Raw genomic sequence first — 22,614 nt, 5'->3', positions numbered from 1 at the left:
ACCACTTCTACTTATTATTAAATAAGAATGTAATCACTGCATTTCTTATTCTTTTGTATTGAATAGGTTGAACCTCTTTATTTATTATTTCAATTTTACCCAACATGCACTCACTTTTTCTTATTTATAGTTTTAGCCACTACCTTTTAGCTATCAGCCAATAATTTAATCCCATATTATGTCTTTGTCGTAAGCACTGTGAATGCATGGCTCAGCAGAATGGGTAACAAACTAGGCTAGCAAGTGGTCTCGCTCCAGTATCAAGAACGGAGCATGACGTCATCTGGCTTGGTAGGTACATCCAAGTTCCTGACAATACTCCCCTCGGCAGGCCAGTGAGAATAAGTGATAAGAGGCAGGTTGCCCGGGTCTAGTTTCTTATAAACCCAGACCGTCCAGCGGCGTTTCTACTCTCCGAGACCTAAGCAGTTGTACGGGAGGTGCGTGCACAGTTCTTGAACTTGTAAGGAGCATGCACGTGTTCGACCTAGCATCAATAGCCAGTCTGAATATCAGCTGTTAACATAGTGAGACAGTTATCATTGAAACACCATATTTTCATACGTAAAAGTTATTTTAAGTATGAGTCGGCTCAACGGATACGAGATGCATTTTATCAGCAATTTCTGGTGAGGTGCCACCTTCATGAGTACAAATTCACATACACATACCTACCAACTTTAAAAAACCAAAAATCAGGAGATTTTGATATGAAAATAGGTAAAAATGAGGAGAAATCAAGAGATACAATTGGTTAAAACTGCTTATTCTACATGTCTTGCACAATACAGTACTATGATATATTTATAACATGCACTGTCTCAAGGCCTGACTGCTACACGAGACTACAAGGCTAAAAATTACATATCTCTATTGCCTCACAGAAAGTATGTGAGTGAGATGATCGGTCTCTGACAGGCCTTCCAAAAACAACATGAACTCATGCTCCACATGTGTGAATTAGTCATGTACTTAGATGCTATTACTTAACAAATGCATAGATTAATATACAGTGGAACCTCGATTCACCGTTTTTGGAGGGATCGCAGAAAAAAAACTTGCAACACAGGAAAACGGGAAATCCGGGAATGAATGAACTATCAACAATTTGGCTAAACATCACAAAAATGAAATATGTATACTTATAAAATCTTACCAACACCCCTAAACCAAACCAAACGACAGCCCCAATGGGTCTTCCGCCTACCAAGCGACCGCCCTCGGTCCGAAGGCCTACAGATTACGAGGTGACTCATGGTCAGTGTGACGAATCCTCTCGGCCGTTATTCCAGGCTCTCTAGGCTGGAGGCTGCCATCTCACCATTCAACAGCTCCTCAATGAAAGGTAATCGTTAGAATGAGTGAACCTGGAACCAGCCCTCAAATGGAGGTAAAAATGCCTGACCTGGCCGGTAATCGAACCCGGGCCCTCCGGGTGAGAGGCAGGCAAGTTAGACCGCGGTGCCAGCTTCAAACATTAATTACCGGTACGCGACTTAAAAATCTCGAAACTTTACATTCAGTTTTACCGGGGAAACTTTGTCAGTTTCCACTGGAAACTTCTTTCAATTCAGCAACTTTGATTAGCCAGAGCCAAACTCTTAGAAAAATCTAATACGGTACCCGTAACGACAAGCCAAACAACAATCGACCACAAGTAGTTTCTAATTCTCTATCTAGTAAAATAAAGCACATTAGATACAAAAGCGCCCGACATGATGGCAAAATCCTCTTTATCTTCCATTGTAATTTGGTCACCAGTATACTAGCTGCCTCTGTGGATCCGTGGTAGAGTGTCGGCCTCTGGATCCCAAGATAGCGGGTTCAAACCCGGCAGAGGTAGTCGGATTTTTGAAGAGCGGAAAAAAGTCCATTCGGCACTCCATGTCATACGATGTCGGCATGTAAAAGATCTCTGGTGATACATTTGGTATTTACCCGACAAAAGTCATTAAATCTCAGCCATAGTCACCCAAGAGAGATCCGGTTTACTTGGTCTGCCATCCAGTGGGCCTTGAGTAAAACGGAACGTCGAAATTGACGAGCAGACAGCCAGATGGCATCAAATCGAAATGTCTGCACACGGTAGCTGAGGCCATACGATTATTATGATTATTATTATTATTATTATTATTATTATTATTATTATTATTATTATTATTATTATTATTATTATTATTATTATTACCAGTATACTGTTCGTAATCAGTTTATGGAAATCGTGTACCACGTAAATTAGGCCTACATCGGCTTTTCAAGGTCATGTTGAACTCGAGAATATGGTTTCGAATGTAAATATCGATCCTCAAGTTCTCAAAAGCATTAAATTCAATTCTGCCCGTCACTAATCATAATCAAATTGGAAAGAGAAAAAATATCATTAACACTTCCGAAATTACGATTATTTGCGACCTTGAGCTCAGCTGGAAAGCGCGCTCGCTGTACAAGTCAGTACGAGTGCGAAATGATACAAAGCTTTAAATGTAACGTGTGCAAATAAAACGACTGCGGTTTTCACAATACAAAAACGTGAAATTCCCAGTCTTATGTTAGGGAGAAAACAGTAATAGGCAATCTCAAAACCTCCCACGGCTTTATGTATGTAAGGTGCAACATGTGTTCTGGTCTCGATAACATAATCTTGTCGTAATCTATAATCTTCATTTCCGTATTGACGAATTACACCATTAAAAATAGGAAAGGATTTCCACCAATCAATACTTGTTTATTGCTTATATTAAGCTACAGGACCGGTTTCGACCCCATATACAAGGTCATCTTCAGCTGAACCATGAATACATATTTATATGATGAAGCTTTGATTAAAATTGCATTGTCAAAGGAATGTCATATGATGATGTGCATTTAGTCACATACAAATGGGGCATGTCTTATCCTGTACATATATATATATATAAAAGTTAGTTTAAGTGAAGATATGTTTTATACACTAATTTTAGGACCTCAACATAATATTTTAGACATACAGTTGCAATATTGTACATACTGACATATTTGCCAATTCACGTTAAGACATGCCCCATTTGTATGTGATCTTATTTTATCATTTTTCACATTTTTATTGTTCCGAATTTTAATAACAGACTAAACTTTTAACTTCCACTTTTTATTTTAGTTGTATTTTTGATGATTGTATTTAACCTCCACTTTTAATTTAGTTGTATTTTTGTATATTTGATTATTGTATTTAGGCTGAAGATGCCCTTAATTGAGGGCGAAACATGTCCCATGTAACTAAGAATTTAATTATGTAACAACTATAAGTGAAAATATAAGTACTGAATAGGTGGAATAAATTAAAACACCTTTATTGTTGTTGAACTGTTAAAAAATTTTCAATACGGACCTAAAATGAGGTTTATAACATGTAATGTGACAGCCAACCAGGCAAAATGTAGATTAAATAAGTTTCTCAATCTGAAAATGAAGATTTGTAAGTTAGGAAAAGATTTAGCTTTTCTTAAACAATGTCTGAGACTAAAAACTTGTACCTACTTTTCTTAAATCAACACAACGTAAGAACATAAGCAATCCAAGCCATAATGTAACCCAAAATAAGGTAAATGAATTATGGCTTAAAAATGAAATCAAGGCATATTACAGGAAGAAATCCAAATTGAATTTGCAATTATATAACGTTCACTTAGCGGTGACTCAGGATTTAGCCCCATTAGAATGGCAGTCTTTTTATCAACACATGGAACACAAATTAACATACGCACTTAGTAAGAAACAGGATACATTGAATAAGAAATTGAATCATTTAATAGACACACAAATACGTCGTAGTAAACAAACGAAACAAGAACAAATTAAGGGCCCATCGGACAATGTTACTCCCACGGTAGTTAACTTGACCAACGTAAAATTTACGGAAGGAGAGAATGACCTACTTAAAAGGGGTCCAAAATACAATTGGCCTAATAAAGATAGAGAAATAGATATCATTAACACAATTGCAGAAGCGGAGGCGAACATATCAAAACTCCCACGCGATGTACAAGACGAAGTAAGATTGGAGTTAAAGAAGAAATTACCCAGACTGGCTAAAGAAATTTATTCCAATTTTGATCCCAAACAACAGAAAACAATAAAAAACATGAAATCGAAAATTGAAGATAACAATATTATAGTAACCAAGGCTGACAAGGGGGGTGCGATCGTTTTGATGGATAAAGATACATATATCAAGAAAACTGAAGAATTTTTTGATAATAACAAATACACATTAGAAACAAACAATCCGCTAGCTAAAATTCAACGCAACTTAAAAGCCTTACTTAAAAGATCCACATCTCTCTTTACTGAACAAGAACAATTAAAACTTGTCAATATGAATCCTAGGCTCCCGGAAACTAGAGCTATGCCCAAAATACATAAAAAAGATATTCCGATTCGTCCGATTATCAATTGCCGTAATTCTCCCACGTATAAAGTCTCCAAATACATTCACAATTTTTTGAAAAGACATTACACTTTTAATAATAAACAACCATTAAGAAATTCCATTGACTTGTGTGACATTTTGCTTGGATTTGGCGTACTTCCAAACCAGATGATGTGTTCGTATGACGTAGTGAATATGTTCCCGAATATTCCGACAGATAAAACTCTTAATATCATTCATGATAATATTTGTAAACACAGTAATCTTAGTAAAATGGAAGTAGAAGAATTCACTAGATTGTTAAAGTTCGTATTAGACAATAATTACTTCACATTTAACAATAATATTTATAAACAGAATGGATTAGCAATGGGTGACCCAATATCGGGCATCCTTGCCGACATATTTATGGATTCAATCGAACACAATGAAATAATAGCAAAAATTAAAGGAATAGATTTATGGTTGAGATATGTAGATGATACATTTGTAATCATAAACAAAGATGTCACTAATAGTCAAGAAATCTTAAATAAATTAAATGAAATCGAACCTAATTTGAAATTCACGAGAGAGGATGAAGTCGATAACTCATTGAATTTTCTAGATATAACAGTTACGCGTAAGGTTAACACTTTTGATTTCCAAATATTTAGAAAACCGACACAATCATCTACAACTATAAACAATTCATCTTTACACCCGAGTTCACATAAACAAGCATCTTTTCACAGTCTAATTTATAGAGCACTTAAAATCCCTCTATCTCCCAAGAATTTGAAGAAAGAATTAAATTATATTAGATACCTCGCTAAACAAAATGGTTTCAAAATAGAAATGATCAACAAATTAATCAATAAAATTAAGAACAAATTATCTATGAATCTGATACCAGAAAAGACCAAAAAAACTGAGTATGCTACATTCACTTTTAATAATCCAGCTATACACCAGATTACTAGCGTATTCAAGAAACATAATTTTAATATAGCTTTTAGAACTACTAATACTAACCAGTCCATATTCTTTAATCATAAAAAAGTTAATTATGATAAGAATCATTATTTAGGATCGGGAGTATACAGACTTAAATGTACTCAGTGTAATTTTTCATATGTTGGACAGACTGGGAGAAATTTTATGACAAGATACATGGAACATGTTAACGCGGAAAAACATAGGAAATACTCAGCGATGAGTTTGCATATGAGGGAGACTGGTCACAGATTTGAATCCATAGAGAAAGACTTAGCGATAATTAGAAACATACAAAAAGGAAGAATGCTGAACGAATTAGAAAGTTTATACATCTATTTAGATCAGACGTACAATAAGCAAAAGAATCTCAATGAAACCACGGACAATAAAAGTATGCTACATGAATTAATGCCGGAATTATTAAAGTCAGTTAGTTCGAATAAATTTAGGATACCTAATATATTTAATTCTTCAAACCCTAATACTCCTCCCATACCTACAGATATTAGGCCTACTTCCAGCAATGCAGTTGACTCCGCCCCTTTGTCAGCCTCGTCATATTTGACTCCACCCATCCTCTCCTCCCTTCCGCACTCCCCTATTCCTTCCCCTCCGAGTTCACTACCGCCTCTGCAGCACAGTTATAACACCAGACTCAGAGCCAACAGACGGGCAGCAACCAACTCAACAGTAGTTAACAAATAACAACTTCCACTTACATGTAAGTCCTCATCTGTTTCAAAATGTAAGACTGAATTCTCTCCTTACGTTCAATTTTTTTATTTCTTCTTTTCCTTCTCTTACAGAAAACTTATTTCTGCATCTGTTGACATTTTCTGGCAAGGATTCAGCCATTTTATTACCTACCGGTGCTAACGGCCTCTTACATTTTTCAATAGATGCTTCTGCCTTACTTGCTACGAATTTCATCAGCGGCCTTGAAAAAATAGATTGTATTCATGACAATCAAGCTTATGCTTGTGTACACGCCCTCATGTCGTTGGCTTTTTATTACTACCACTTTGATTTTCCAATATTTTATATGAACTGTTTTAATTAGAATTTTAATAGAAGTTTTAGTCTCCGACAAGATTATAGTTTAATCATAAGACAGTTTTCCATTAGCATCTTATTTTATCATTTTTCACATTTTTATTGTTCCGAATTTTAATAACAGACTAAACTTTTTAACTTCCACTTTTTATTTTAGTTGTATTTTTGATGATTGTATTTAACCTCCACTTTTAATTTAGTTGTATTTTTGTATATTTGATTATATTTAGGCTGAAGATGCCCTTAATTGAGGGCGAAACATGTCCCATGTAACTAAGAATTTAATTATGTAACAACTATAAGTGAAAATATAAGTATTGAATAGGTGGAATAAATTAAAACACCTTTATTGTTGTTGAACTGTTAAAAATTTTTCAATAGGACCTAAAATGAGGTTTATAACATGTAATGAATACACTCAAAACGAGTAAAAAAATAAACATCTAACCCTGAACATAATCTAGACGTTTTGCAAGTACGAACATTTGACGAAATTCGTTTCCTGTTCAAGTAGAGCTGTCGAAGAAATGCACTCTGTTTCCTTCCAGTCGTTGTGGACACACTCTGCTTTATGATTTTCACGGATTCTCTACACAATACCACCGGAATGCGATGCTAAGATGGTCCCTTATGTAAGTTCACCGCCGATCGCTTTCCCAGTATGGTACAGTACTTCCTCAAAAATTACCGCCACCGCAATGACGAGACGTTAACACCAAGATCCCTAAGTATGCTGGAGCCGTCCTTTCGCGAGATACAGTTTCTTGAAAAACACGTGATCGAGGATTTAGCGTTGATGGGACTGAAATTTCTGGACGGCTGATCCGGGAAATCATTTCTTCGAGGAACGGATAATACGGGATGTTTACAACGTGATTTAATTAGGATGCTCACGGGACCACATAATTTGAATGAATAATGAAGAAAAACGTAGTTTCCGGGAACGTATAATCGAGGCTCTACTGTATTGCATCAAGCGTCCGTACAATTATGCGAAGCGCAATGCTATTTGTATCAAATAACTAGCTGATGTACCCATGCTTCGCTAAAGAATTCTCAGAAAGACTGTCCTTATAGTTTTCCCAACTGAAGTTAACATAGGTCATTACAATGATGTCAGTACGAATGTCGCGATTAAAAGCAATGTTGTCAAATGAAATATTCGAATGAAACAAAAAACGGTACATTTTCCCACTTTGTCTGGTGTAAAAATGGGAAACCACGGAAAACCAACTTCAGGGCTACCGACAGTGGGGTTCAAACCCACTATCTCCCGAATGCAAGCTGATAACTATGTGACCCAAACCATGCAGCCACCTGCTCAGTAAGGATGATGATGAGCAGAACGAGAACAGGCAAAAGATAGTCTTAAGGAAAATAGAATTTGTCAACCCTAATGCAGGAAGTGCAAAATAATTACTCCAGGATACTTGCAAACTTTCTGAGAGGAGAGTGCATCAGAAGAATTGGTATCAATGGAAAAAACATCTGGTCTCTGGTGTGACAATGTCTTGTAGCAGGCTAACAGAAGAAGGGATGCTTTAATAAAGAAGAAAGAGAAATGAAGACACAAAAAAAGGAAACGTGGAAAGTTTAAGAATTAAAATAGACAAGAAAAGAAGCCAGAAGTCCAAAATAGAGTGTCAAAGGGCTCTATATTCTTCCACCAAGTGCATAATCTAGTCTGAGATAATACAGTTCCCATAAGAGCTAAACAGACAATGTTCAAAGCATACCTTATGCCAATCATCACATATGGCTTAGAGAGCTGTGTTTTATTAAAAATACACATCAACAAATTACAGGCATGTGAAATGAGATGATCTATGCAGAAGGTGGAAAGAGAGAGAATCAGACAGGAGCGTATTAGGAGGGATATGCGGGTGACTTGCGCACTGCAAGGCTGAAACAGCCTGGCCATATACAAAGGATGCCGGAGACACATATTCCCAGATAGTACTCTGAAAGGAGTAAACGCAGCCTGGGGGAGTTCTTTTTTTTCACTGGAAAACCCCACTGTACATAAAATCAAAGGTTCGTAGAACAATTATTCGTCCTGTAGCACTATATGGAATGCTGGCCACTTGCAAAAAGACCTGAACCTCTCCATGTCATGGAAATGAAGATGCCTTGATGGCATCTGGGATTCAGTAAGTAAATTGGACCAAGTAAGGAACCAGGGTGTCGGAGCAGCAATTGATGCAGCTCCAATTACTGACAAAAATGCGGGAGACTTGTCTGAGATGGAATAATCATGTACTGTGCAGCAGTAGCACCTCAGTTGTGAAGGTCGCACCAGAGTTTAACCCCCAACAGCCCCAGACTATGCTGACAGCCAAGGAAGGGATGGCTTGATGCACTACGGGAAGACATGTGCTTGGTGGGCGTTACTCCAGATGGCGCCAAGGATCGGAAGCGATGGAAAGCAAAGTGCAGAAAAGCAGACCCTGCAATTATGCGGGATAAATGCTAGGGAGAAGAAAACAACTTAGAAAGGAAGGTACCTGGAAAAGAGACCCATTGGACATCCCAGAAGAAAGTGACTAGACCAAATTAAAGACTATGTAATGAGGGGAATGATGTTTACAAGATACTAAAGGAGAGGAAGTCTATAATGATAGAGTTTGGTGGAGCCCTTTTGGTCTACTCAAATCCCATCCAGCCTACTGGAAGGATCCCTAGATGATGATGAAGAAAACAACTAAGATAGTCCGGTCAAGTTAATTGGGTGAGTGAAGATAGAATGCTGGAAAAGCTATAAAAATTACAAAAGAACTTGGTTAGATGGACCTGGTTAAAAACAGGACAAGCTGTTGAGACCTGGAATGGATGCTGATGGATGAGGAGAGGTAGATAGAGGACAGGAACCATCTAGATAATGAGGAATGATAACGTAATTTCCTTATCCATCCCTTGTCAATGTAGAATACATAACAAGATATTCAAGAATGAGTTCCAACTGACCTGTTGATGGAAGGCTTCCACTGGGTCTACATCTCCAGCTAATTCAGCAGTAGGAATGTGAAACCTCATCTCCATCAAGCCAACTGGGGCATCATCATTCTGAAACAGAACAGATTACCAGGCATGAAAAATACAGAAAGACAGGAAATACAACAAAATCTCCTCAAACTGGAACATGTATAGTGCTGAAATTTACCACACTAGAAGGGAATAAATATTACAGTGGAATAAATAATGCAGGGAGAGGCAACAAAAAGTTACTGCACTATGAAAGAGGCATCAGGAGAGCAGACTGCCCACAATCCATCGCTAGACTCACCAGTAATCTGTAGCAGTGCAGGCGGTCACTATTTCATTATGGAACACCTAAATTATTAGCCAGGAGTTAATAATAAATGAAGATGAAAATGAATGTAAATCTTACCTTTCATCAAAGCAGCTGCTGAAAATGATGTTCATCATTCTACATTCAAACATGGCATTGTCATTATAAATTATGAAACACTCATATCACCACCTCTGAAATTTTACATATCGGTCTGATTTCATTCTCCAAGACTTCAAAAGCATGTGGATTGTTCTTGTACACTAGCTGACTTAAATTTGCCCACAATTAAAAATCGCACATGCTTAAATAAGAGGAACAAGAGGGCCAAAGTCAACAACTAATTATTTGCTCAATGAACATCTGCTCTAATACATGCACTGACTGATGAGAAGCTGACATTAACATAGGTTCCTCAAAAAATCAAAGTTGGAAAACTCATAACTAATACCACTAAATAAAATTGTCAATTGTGTTACCTTAATGTACAGAAAGATTAACATATTTAAAAAAAAAAAAAAGAAAATACTGGTTGCAACCAGAAATGCTGGAACGATAAACTCTAGGTAATTATTACATGGAAATTCATTTTTTAAAATATAAAATAGTCAAAGGAGTATGTGGGCCCGCGATTACTAACACTGTTTAAAATTGAAATTTGCTACACTACTAACGAATAAGTCACACGCAAAGGCACACACAAGAACACAGGTACAATAAATCAGTGGCTCCAACCGCGAATAAAATTACATAAATAAACCAAACCAGATTAAATTATAATAAAACAAAGGAGGAAAACAATCCGAACTATATAAAAAAATACCAATGGAAAAATACTATATACATTCCCACATAACAGAACATGGAAGCACACCACAGGAGTGACCATTTACCGATGCCAAGCAATCATCTCCATATAATCATCAAAGCCACCAAAATCAATAACGTGTCCACCAGATAATATAAGAAAGGGATGACCATTACGTAATAATAACAAAGGCAAGGAACCCCCAAACAATGGGGAGAATGTGACAAGAAAACGTAAAGAGAATGGCATAAATAAAGTTAAATATCGACCAGCAAATTTCAATTTTTCACAGATTTGACGTTATTAAAATTGATAATAATAATAATTATTATTATTATTTACGCAAGAGGTTAGAAATTACATTTTCTTTGCTAAGCAGTTAGCCTACAGCTTAGATAATTCAGAAAGAAGGGAGCTTTGGATTACACTAGGATACGTACATGAGGTGTCCTTAATTAAAGACTGAACAATGCAAATAACGATCACATCCAAATAATTAACCGACAAAGGCAACAGCAACGGTTAGAAGGAAAATACAAACGACGAAGAAAAATTAGGGAGGAAAATCAACACCAAAATTAAATAACAGAAAAAGAAAAAAAGAAAAAAAAAATAATAATAATAATTAATAACCCCTCAAAAAAATGGGTAGGCAAACAAGGTACAAACCACAACACAGTAAGATTAAACAACTCACACAAAATACAACCTCATAGTTGCATAACTAGCGATTCCAAATTCCCACATAATATAGTTACATACTTTTACGAATTTTACTGCATAACCGATACAATGAATTTTGCTTGCATACGTTTACAGTTTTAGTTTCGAAGGATGTGGTCCTTGGCTGTACGAGATCACTTGCATAATATAGACTTTCCAGTACTTACTTGAGTAGAGTTATCCAATACTAATACTTGCCTTGTTGTTTAACGGTTAATACTCGCACAAAGTTTTCTTCTTGCACCTATGAAAAACTTAAGGTTGGAGCACACTGAGAAACATGTAAAAAGTAAAAGGCATAGCCCTAACGTCCTCGGAGTTATCCACCAGAGTCAGGCTCCATTACTAAGGCTCTCCCATTACACAAAGATGTCTCTTTAAGAGCACCATTTAATACAACCATGTTGAAAGCTCCAACGCAACAGACAGACTGCCTCGCTCTCACACAGAGAAGGCGGAAGTCCCTAGCTCCCAGCATTCTAAACGCTCACTGTGCATGGCCACACGGCCCTCGATTAAAATCGAGCGAATCAGATATATCCAGCAAATACGTAACAATAGGAAATATAGTTTTGAATTAAATGAGCATGGTAAATTCCACAACTAGGCAACAGTTTCAAACAATGAATGATAGATAACGTCTTGATTCACAAGTAGACATGCCAGATAAATAAATAAATAAATACTAGTAGATGTTTTCATGTTGTAATTCCATTATGCCAAATAAATATTAGCTGCCATATTCACGTCACACTAGTTATAATGAAAAGTCTGTTTTTGGGTTTTAATTTTGACTGGCCGTGTAAATTCCTTACCCGGCAAATGTTTTCCATTCGACGGACTAAAATTTTAGTTATCGGAAGAGTCCAAAATCACACGGTATGTATTCAATTTGTACATGTTTGTTAGTCAGACATTCAAGTTGTGCATTTCCCAATTAATTACGACATATTTAAAGGCATTACATGTAACTAATCTCATTATTAGACCCGTATTGAACTATACAAATTTGTATTGAAAAGGTGGATCAAAATAACCAACAAATTGTTAGTACATCATATTTAAAGGCATCCATGCAGGCTTTGATACTTTCTTGTACTGTAGGTGTGAACTTTCCATTAATTTCTTGGAAAACGATCAAGAACAAATATCCCATTTCTCCAGCTTTAGAAATGTGATATTGCACTGTGTGGGAGTACGTAAAACTATTTCGGCAAACAAGCGTAGCAAGAATGTCTTTCACACCACGAGAATCTTAACTTCTCTGTGCTGCCATTTCGTACTCAAATCAGGACTGGTCCAAATTCCAGATATTGATATCCAGGATCTCTTTCTTTTCTTGCAATTCATTAATGAATGTTACAAACTTTTTAGCCACTTTGTGTCGTACTTCTTCGCCTGTTTTAAACGTTTTACTGACTAGTTTGGTTACTTTTCGGAACCGAATTTTCAAACACCTTTTAAGGTTTGTCAAGTATGAGTCACTTTGGAGAGAGTGTTTGGGGCAATACAACTCCCTACCCTCACCGATCCAACGCTCAATGTCCGATTTGGCGACATAATAACGCATCCTTGCCTTGGTGAACTCTTCTTTCACATAAGCTCGAACCATTGCACATTTCCTAATTTCTCCATTGTGTTCAACGTGGTTGACGATTCCGTAAATTTGTCTCTGAGCGAGTCTTCTTATACTTCTGTACAGCGTACATAGGACCTCGTTCCCTTAAAAATAACCAGTGAAAAATTAGACTTCCACTGCCTGTTTCAGCTTAAAAAGACCATGATTATGTAAAAATCAAATTGAAATTCGCCGTCCGACTTCGTACCGTTCCCTTGTAAGTACATACAGAAAGACATGGAAAATTGAAAATGCATTTCCTTCTTATTCCAGGCATGACTGACAAATATTAATTTTTACAAATTCCAACTTAAGCATGAACAAGACTATTATTTTATGTATATTACATTATATGAAATGTTTATGTATGATCAATTTGCTACAAAAGATTAAATCAAAAAAGTTTCAGTGCAACAACATCCAAACTTTTGATTTTAAAAGTGTGAAAGTGTTCCCTACCTGATGGAATTCAAGGGTCACCTCGTTCTTGCCCGTAGTACACTGCGACACATACGTCAACGGAATCTCGAAGGCAGTGTCTTTTCCTACATCGAAACTCAGGACTGAGCCGCTAAACTTCGCAGTTCCCCAGTTCCAGCCTTTTATACTGAGTTCTTTCTCAAGTACATCAAGCTTATAACTTTTGGTGAAGAACTTGGCAATTTTCTCTTGTTCCTGGGAAACAAGACACAATAACACATAAACAAAAATATCTCTACAACCTGGAAATGAAAACACATAACTTACAAGAGAGCATGTAGTCTTTGTGACTACAGCCATAGGACTGCAAGTTTTATGGAATCTGAATCACAGCAATTGATTTTTCATTTCAAAACTTCGTGCATTGGATGCGATTTAACTTTCCCGCAGGTTGCGTAGTAAAGCGTACTCTACTTTCAAACTGACTTCCTCTGCCATCTGTCCGCTAAACATATAACTTCTTGGAACCAGTAAAATTCCTATACTTCATAGACACAACTATCATGCATGGAATCCTGAAATAAAGTGTTCTTTTATACATTTTTTTAGATAGAACAGACAGCTGACTGAATGTAAACACATTGCAACAACATGGCTGCACATAACCAGTTGAGTGCAGAGGATATTTGTTATAAATTAGATTAATATGTTGACGAATGCAATGGTAGTGAGCTGAAGTTGTAGTTATGATGATAAAAATAATGTGGGAAGCAGTTGGGGCAGAAGATGAATCTGAGGGAAATCAAAATACGGCACAGGACAGGAAATGTTCATTCAGGTACTGTCTCCTTTTAAATTATTGGCCTACTTGGACAAAAAATAATTATCAGTTTTAATCCTTAATTCTGTTTCGAACTATGGGCCTCTACATAATTACATAATATTCAAACTAACGTCAATTTATCTTCCAATCCCATTGAGTGAAAAATAGTTTATAATTTGTATGTCCGAGAGGAAGTATGATTTGCTATCTAAATATCTTCATCTGATGGATCCTGAAAATGAAATAATTTAGGGAATTCAGGGTGAATTCCTGCATTCTCTGCATTACCAAGAAAATAAGAGCCCCATCAGGTCGAGCAATTTAGACAGACTTCAAGAACAAGCAGTTTACATTATGCATCATATTGGATGCTTCTTGATGTATCATTCTGAATGGAGGGGGGTGTTCCTGTGTATAATTAGGTGATCTCATTGTATCATTTTAGAATAACTATAGTGTATTTTACATTGTTACAAAATTTGAAAGAGATATCTTACGTCGTTTTTACAGAATAAATTATTTAGTAAAGGTACTCCACAACTATACCTGACAGGCAAATTGTTACTCTAGGTTTCGCCAGACAGTGAGTCAAGTCCGTGGGAAAGGGTTAAACTGTGGCCATCATGGCAAAAACCCAGTGTCTCCCACCACAAAAAAAAACTCTCTGGCAGTACATGGATGAGAAAGTTGGCAGTAATACTGTATTTATACTTTTTGCAGGCGATAGACATCTACAACTAGATTTACTGAACGAAAAAACTGAAAAGTATTGTATGAAAATTAGTGTAGAGGAAAGCTAGATCATGGTGACATCAAGAGGAGAACAGGTTAACAGTTTCAAATACCTAAAGAGTGAATTATTGCAGAATACAAGGCTGGACAGGTAGATTAGCAAGAGGTGCACCCAAAATGTAAGAAACCTTGTCTGGAATAAGGATGTACCACGGAAGTATAGAGGGATAATGTACAAAATGTATTATGCACCCATATTTAGTGGAGGGGGAATAATGAAACTAAATCTGGAGGCCTAAACAGACCATTAGCTGCTCTGTATAGTAGGTTTATGCCGGCTACTTTCCTCCAAGCAGAAAGAGTCTTGAGTTTTAGTTTCCCAAGCACTTGGATAGTGCTTAAGTTGCGACATTGAGGGACCTTGGCTCTGACGATAGCACAGAAAAAAGATTGTACACTGTCAAGGTGGCTGAGATTTGAAGAAGCAGAAATGGACCAGACTGGATAGGCGTATTCAACAATCAGTAAGATACAGGAAACGTAGAATGCTCTGAGGGCATTTACATCTGTGATATCAGAAAACCTGTAGAGTAAACCAAGGAGTGACACAGCACGTGCGAGACAAACAACAATTTACTGTCAAAATGCACTCCTAAGTCTTTTTGATTGTTCTATGTGGCTGAGACCTAGGCAATAACAAGTGGGGAGGAGAGTAGAATTCAAGCCAGTAAAATGAAATACCTAAGAAGCATGATAGGAAAGACAGATTGAGAAACGAAGGTGTAAGACAGGTCGGGAAGGAAAACCTAAATGAGAGAATTGATAGGAGTAAACAAAGATGGTTTAGACATGTAAAGAGGATGGAGGAGGAAAGAATACCAAAACAGATGATGGAGATGAAGGGAGACCTAGAAGAAGGTGGATCAATTCAATAGAGCAGTGCAAGACTGGGACAAAATGATTGAAGAAAGGTGGAGAAGTGCCATAAATGCCCCATGAGGTGGATAAGGGGAAAGGAGGAGGATGATGGACATACTTTTTTTCCCCCAAAACTGTAACTTATAACAAATGAAGAGTATCTTTCACGCAAGGAAAAATTTGAAATATTTGACATATTACAACATGATTTGTCAAAAATGTGAAATAATCTGTAGTACCAGTGATATAGCAAACCAGCAGCGACTACAATGTACTGATGGTCACATTACAAGCAAGTCTACGACTGATAACTAGCATCAGCTGTATAACTTATGTAGCAAAATACAGATGGCATACAATGTACTATCATTTAAAATTGGAAATGTGTACAGTATGAGTCTGTTAAAATAAACCAACTGCGATTAAGGTTTTCAAGTATAGTTGTGTAAAATATTGAATTAGAAAATGACTACTCCATCCTTCATTTCTTATAGTCAATAAATACTGTACAGACTCTAAAAATTCTCTACAATGCAATCTCTTTATGCACATGCTATGCAAATGGAACAACATTAGTAAATGAATAAGCTTGAGTGGTGTCTTTAAAAGTACGAAAGATCACAATATGAAAATAAAGTTGGAATTCAAGAGGACAAATTGGGGCAAATAGGTATTCATTTATAGGAAGATGTTCAATAAATTTACAATTTCTTCGAAATCATTTAGGAAAAGGCTAGGAGAACAGCACATAGGGAATCTGCCACTTGGACGACTACCCTAAATGCAGATCAGTAGAGCGATTGAAATGCTATCCTTCACAGAAAGTGTATTGTGTGGTCAACACAATTGAGTGTGCAGCTGTTTATCTCTGATTACCAGTTTCATCACATACTGCAATACATATTTTTTTTTCCCCCCCAAAATGCTTTGCGTCGCACTGACACAGATAGGTCTTATGGCAACTATGGCACAGGAAGGGGTTAGGAGTGGGAAGGAAGCGGCCATGGCCTTTATTAAGGTGCAGCCTGGTGTGAAAATGGGAAACCACAGAAAACTATTTTCAGGGCTGCCGACAGTGGGGTTTGAACCACTATCTCCCGAACACTGGATACTAGCCACACTTAAGCAACTGCAGCTATCGAGCTCGGTATTAAATATTACTCAGGCAATTTTCTTTTTAATTAAATGAATCCATTTAGTCACTGGCATTTACCCATGGTCATGTGATTGGGAGAGCATGGGACACTACGTATGTATTTCAGGTGTTCTTCCAAGACATAATATGACATGTTATATACCATTCAAAAGAGGAAGAACTGCTCTTTCTCAGCAGAAAAACTGATTATCTTGAATAGTTCATGTTCCATTTGACATCGAGTGCGAATCCTATCATAACGGTCTCAAACCCAAGGCCAGTAATAGTAATTATGTCATATAGAAGGCAGTAGTTAGAAGTAGTTCTGAATTTCTGAAAAGAAGCAACCTATGGCTCTTGCAAGGAGTATCACCACTTGTTGGTAGCCCTAACAGTCCTCTATGCCATAGAATGACCGAGGACATGCGACATCAATGTTACAAAGCCATGCGGAAAACGGAAATTAAAAACGTGAAAAACAAATACAAACAAGAGTAATGAAGGATAAGGATAAGATAGATAAAAAGCCTGCATATAGAATAATGAATATAACTACTAGTAGGTTAAAATTAATGTCAAATGTCATAATATATAAATGGTTGTATGGTCATGTCATTATCTTCTATTCATAATTCAGCCGTTAACTAAGGCAAGTTGTTAATGGGAGGATTTTTTTTTAATGTTATTTGTTTGGGGCGTCGACCCATGTGGATCTTTTGGCCCTACTGGCACCATATTGTACGAACCTGCGTGTAATTGGAATGGCGGTAGTGTGGAATATTGTGTGTGTGAGGAAAGGAAGATTAACGATGTCACAAACACCCAGTCCCCAGGCCAGGGATATCAATCATTGCAATTAAAGAAAACCCGACCCGACCAGGAATCAAACCTGGGGTCGTCGGGTGGCAGGCGGATGCGTAGCCCCCTACACCGCAGGGCCGGACTAATGGTAGGATATTCCAAAAGGACTTGTGACACAAAAGCAAGCATTAAATAAGCTAAGGAAAGATACATGTTATCCTAGACAATATAGCACTGTTAACATCTAGGACAAAATAAATTATATTTAGTGCAGTAATAATCAAATAATTATAAGAGAAAAATGTAATGCATGTATCAAACTTTAATGAACTGCTCTATTCCTAGTTTCAGGCGAGGGGATGGAAGTACTCTATTCTATACAAAGCCATCACCCAATGACCTAATAAAGCAACATCAAAGCTGATAGTAACTTACCCCTTCTTTGATTCCACCAAATCTGTGTAATGCACCATTCTTCAGAAAGATGCGCAGACCCATGCTACCAACCAAGGGTTGCCAGTTTGCAAATTCCACATCGGTGGATGGTATCTGCTCCACTTTTCCAGTCCTGCTGTTCTTGAAAATGATGTTCTGGTCAGAGAGTTTTAGCTTCCCAGGGCACTGTGAATATAAACATTGCAAAATACCTAAAGATACATGTATAGTCACTAACAAAAAGATAATAAAATGGAAATAGGATAAAATTCACTTTAACTGGATAACACAGGAGTACTTCCTACAGTGAGTTCATTACAAAACACTATTGAAATCCTGAAGTAGTAAAGGGATAAGAGAGAGGATGAAGATGGCTCTCCTCGTGTCCAGAAAAGTGTACAATCGCAATCACAAGAATTCTGGGTGGAAAAGGAAACGGGTAGCGTTTGGATGAAGATTTTGGCCAACCCTGAGGATGAAGGAGAAATAACTAAGGCAACGTCACATGTGTGTCTTCCGGGAGGTGTGGCTTGCAACGTTGCGCTCTCAGAGGCCACTCCCAACCCCATTTTTTCGGGAACTGATTAAGATGTTCCTATGGTTAAACATTCTGACTAAACTAGCTTTTCCTAATCAAGGAAAACAACTAACTGCAATTTAATTGCGATGAAGTGTGCACGATATAATCCCACTCCAATATATGGCATTTAATTGTTTGATCAGCACTGACAATAAATTCATAGGAACGGATTTGCAAACACCCTTGGATATCTGTTAATCCTAATTATTTAATGCCAGGTTATTTTTACTTTGGTTTTTGAGGATAAATAGTAGTAGTAGCAGCAGCAGCAGCAGCAGCAGCAGCAGTAGTAGTAGCAGCAGCAGCAGTAGTAGTAGTAGTAGTAACAGCAGCAGTAGTAGTAGTAGTAGTAGTAGTAGCAGCCTTATTTAACAGGGCCTATATTGATGAAAATTAGGGTCATTCTTTCTTACAGTGGTTGAGCGCGATGCCATTTGATAATGAAGTCATATTCAAAACCGCTAACATTTCAGCAGACTTCGCACACAAGAATTACAAAGAAACTGGAGAATTTGACACTCAATGAGTTGACATACACATTACATCTATTGCCTTGAAGGAGTCTTGTGGTTCCTCCCTTCATTGTCGAGCAAGTGGGACGTGTCCGCAGGCGGAGAAGCAAGTACCTTCCCCTCCGCATGTGTTTCGTTCATGCTACGAGGGTAATTCCAAAAATAAGGTCTTCTATTTTTTTATAAATACAGAACTCTGTTAGTCTGGCTGTTGGTCATACTATTGTGAAGAGTGTTTCCCGCACTCGCTTATAAACATGCGCAGATCATGCTGAGGCACTCAAGTCTTGGCTTGGCAGCCGTTGAGAATGGAGCTCCTGTTGGATGTTACCGCCAAATGCGAAGTGTGCGCAGTTATTCGATTTTTGAACACAAAAGGTACTGAACAGATTGAAATCCATCATCAATTGACGGAAGAGTATGGTGAGTCGTGCATGGATGTCAAAAATGTTCGTAAGTGGTGTAGAGTGTTTGCATGAGGTCGGACTGAAATTCACGAATGAACAAAGGTGACGGAGACTGTCAATTTCTGTTGAGACAGTCGTGAAGGTTGATAATACCAATATAATGGTCCGTTATTCGACATTATAAATTTTTCAGCTAACTCATTCTTGGTTGCCTGCGTTTCGCCCTCGTGGTATTATAAATTTACTCATTCAGGACAAATATTTTAAATTCCCTATGGGAATCAACATCTGTATAATCTGATAGCCAGGCAGACATCAATTTTTGGAAATGAGACATAGCTCTTATAGTGCATTGGCACTGCTGGTGGCTTCAAGTAGCCTATGCAGTGGCCTCCACGGTATGCACTAGCCTTGCGTCTTGGGTGGTGTGCTGAGTCCCAACTGATGAGCCTAACTTAGCATGAGGGCGAAACACAGGCAACCAAGAATGAGTTAGCTGGAAAATTTATAATGTCGAATAACGGACTATTATATTGGTATTATAAATTTACTCATTCAGGACAAATATTTTAAATTCCCTATGGGAATCAACATCTGTATAACGTGAAAGTCGAGCAAATCATGCGTGAAGATCGGTGGATCACCCTGGATGATCTCTGCATCTTGGTTCTTGAGGTTTCTCGAAGCGCCGCTCACAACTTCCTGAACATGGCGGCGAAGTGGTATGACATGGGCATACAAAAACTGTCACGGCGTCTACAAAAATGCATTGACCGAACTGGTGATTCTGAGATAAATGGGTTAAAAGTAGAAATAAATGTCTATGTATTTATAAAAAGTTAGGAGACCTTATTTTTGGGATTACCTTCGTAGATATACTCGTACTTTGTTTTCTCCACCTTCCTTCACTCTTCAGATGTGTGCATGTGTTAACGCGTCTAACGGATGTGACCAATGAGAGAGAGTGTGTAAGCAGGTACTGGGTGGTTCTGAGGGCTGTACTGATTTCTTGCCTGAAATGAATAGTTCTGGCCCCGAGATACTAAAGATTTTGAGTGTACAATAAGAAGATATTGCTTGTGGGCTGCAATAGTGACAACTCAAAAAAAAAAAAAAAAAAGTTCTGAGATAAATGGGTTAAAAGTTTGACAGACTCCAGACAATAATTAAATTCTTCTGTAACACTGGCACAATTTACAAAGTGTCACTACTGATGAGCAGAATGTGGCGCATCGTCACTTAAGGGCAGCTGTGACAGCACTCCATGCCATAGGATGCTTGAGTACAGTAGGTAGGGGGGGGTTAGCAGAGAGTCAATGTAGTTACAATGCCATTGGTTTGTTTACAGCATATACATGACTGTTTACTTAGGATTGTTTATTGTGCTGCAGCTGGAAATATCACCAATGTCGAATTCTGGAAATGATACCAACGGGAAATGTTGCATAACTTATGATATCAGTTCCCAGCAAGGCCTGGAAATGTAGTTGCGATCTTTGTCCACATTCTGTAATGTCTGATGTTTCTAAAGAGCTCTCCTCTAGAACTAGAATCGAGAATGTGTGCAAGAGTTTCATCTCGGCTTCGCACCGGGAGGGTACGTAACAGTACCTTAAGGGCTTCTGCCCAATCAGATCACAACCGTTGTTCAGTCTTGATCCAACAGTTCGATGGCGTATGTTCTTGATAAAGTATAGGTTCTTTCCCTTGAACGCAGTGTTCACACCATTTATCATACTCTCGCCATGACGAATATCAGACCAAGTGTGAGGACTTAGCTATTATAGCATGGTAGTTTGTGGTCCCGCCACTGCAAGAGATTATATTGAACACGTGATCCAGCAGTTCCAGAAAGCCGGGTATAGAAAAGTGCGGGAAAAGTTACTGTGCACGATTTTTCAGCGAATAAGTTGAATTTTCTTTGATTTCAATTCCTAAACTAAGTTCATTGTGTGCTGTGTACTTCAAACATGTATCTTATGTGGCTTGATTAATTTATTACAGGGAGAATAATTTAAGTGATCAGACTTCTCCTCGCATGCCGTGGGAAGTCCCGAGCGAGCGCCATATGGCTTCTGTCAACACTGGTGAGCGTTCACTGCCAGCGTGCAGCTGTTTAGCACTCTGTCCCTCAGTTCACTAGAAACTATTGGACTTTTAAGGTGTGTTGTGAGGTTATTATCATGATGGTTAAATACACTATAGAACAAAGAAAATTTTTGTTGAGCGTTATTTGCACAAGAAGAAACCAGTTATAAGGTGCCTTCGAAAATTCTGTAGACAATTTCCCAGTGCGACAGTACCATCAAAATGTTACGTGCATCAGCTCGTTTACAAGTGGCGTAGTACTGGTTCCGTAAGCAATAAGAAAAAGAAGCGAAGGACAACAGCTCTCACACGGGAGAGGTTAGAAGATATACAGGCAAGACTCCAGGTCAGTCCACGTAAGTCGCTTCGGAGAGTAGCTCAGGAAAGTGGTATTTCACCTTCTTCAGCACGTAATGCAACAAAATTGTTACATTTACGACCTTATCGGACTCATTCAGTCCATAACATACTGCATACAGGTTTCAATGCAAGAATACGATTTTGCAATTGGCTAATGAATAGAGTCCATGATGGTATTGTGGATCTGAACTTTCTTTTTATGAGCGACGAAGGCTGGTTTCATTTGAGTGGATATGTCAATTCACAAAACAATAGAATCTGGGATACAGACAATCTGCACATTTTAGGCGGGACCAATGCACGATGTGAAGGTGGGTGTGTGGTACGCTATGAGTGCCCGACGAATTATCAGATGATATTTTTTTAGGACACTATTACTTCTGACCGTTATATTCGCAACATTCTGGAACCATTTTTTGCTGAACTGACTAAAGAAGAGAAAACGTATGGCTATTTCCAGCAGGATAGTGCAACGGCCCATACGGCGCGTAGCTCTACGCGACAGTTACGGGAAATGTTCGATGAT

General features: G+C 37.8%; 1 protein-coding gene across 2 annotated transcripts in view; it reads right to left on the bottom strand.

Moving 5' to 3' along the window:
• Positions 1-22,614, bottom strand: part of LOC136867499 (FACT complex subunit Ssrp1) — a 214,415-nt gene that overhangs the window by 172,326 nt on the left and 19,475 nt on the right. For both annotated transcript variants that reach the window (XM_067144709.2, XM_067144710.2), the window contains exons 2-4: positions 18,142-18,327; positions 13,337-13,552; positions 9,404-9,502 (exon numbers count right to left, since the gene is read on the bottom strand). In XM_067144709.2, the coding sequence (XP_067000810.1) occupies positions 9,404-9,502; positions 13,337-13,552; positions 18,142-18,327 (501 nt within the window). The remainder of the gene's footprint in view (positions 1-9,403; positions 9,503-13,336; positions 13,553-18,141; positions 18,328-22,614) is intronic.

The sequence above is a fragment of the Anabrus simplex genome, chromosome 3 (assembly GCF_040414725.1).
Source record: "Anabrus simplex isolate iqAnaSimp1 chromosome 3, ASM4041472v1, whole genome shotgun sequence".
Lineage (NCBI taxonomy): Eukaryota > Metazoa > Arthropoda > Insecta > Orthoptera > Tettigoniidae > Anabrus > Anabrus simplex.
This window is presented reverse-complemented; position numbering and strand designations above follow the sequence as displayed.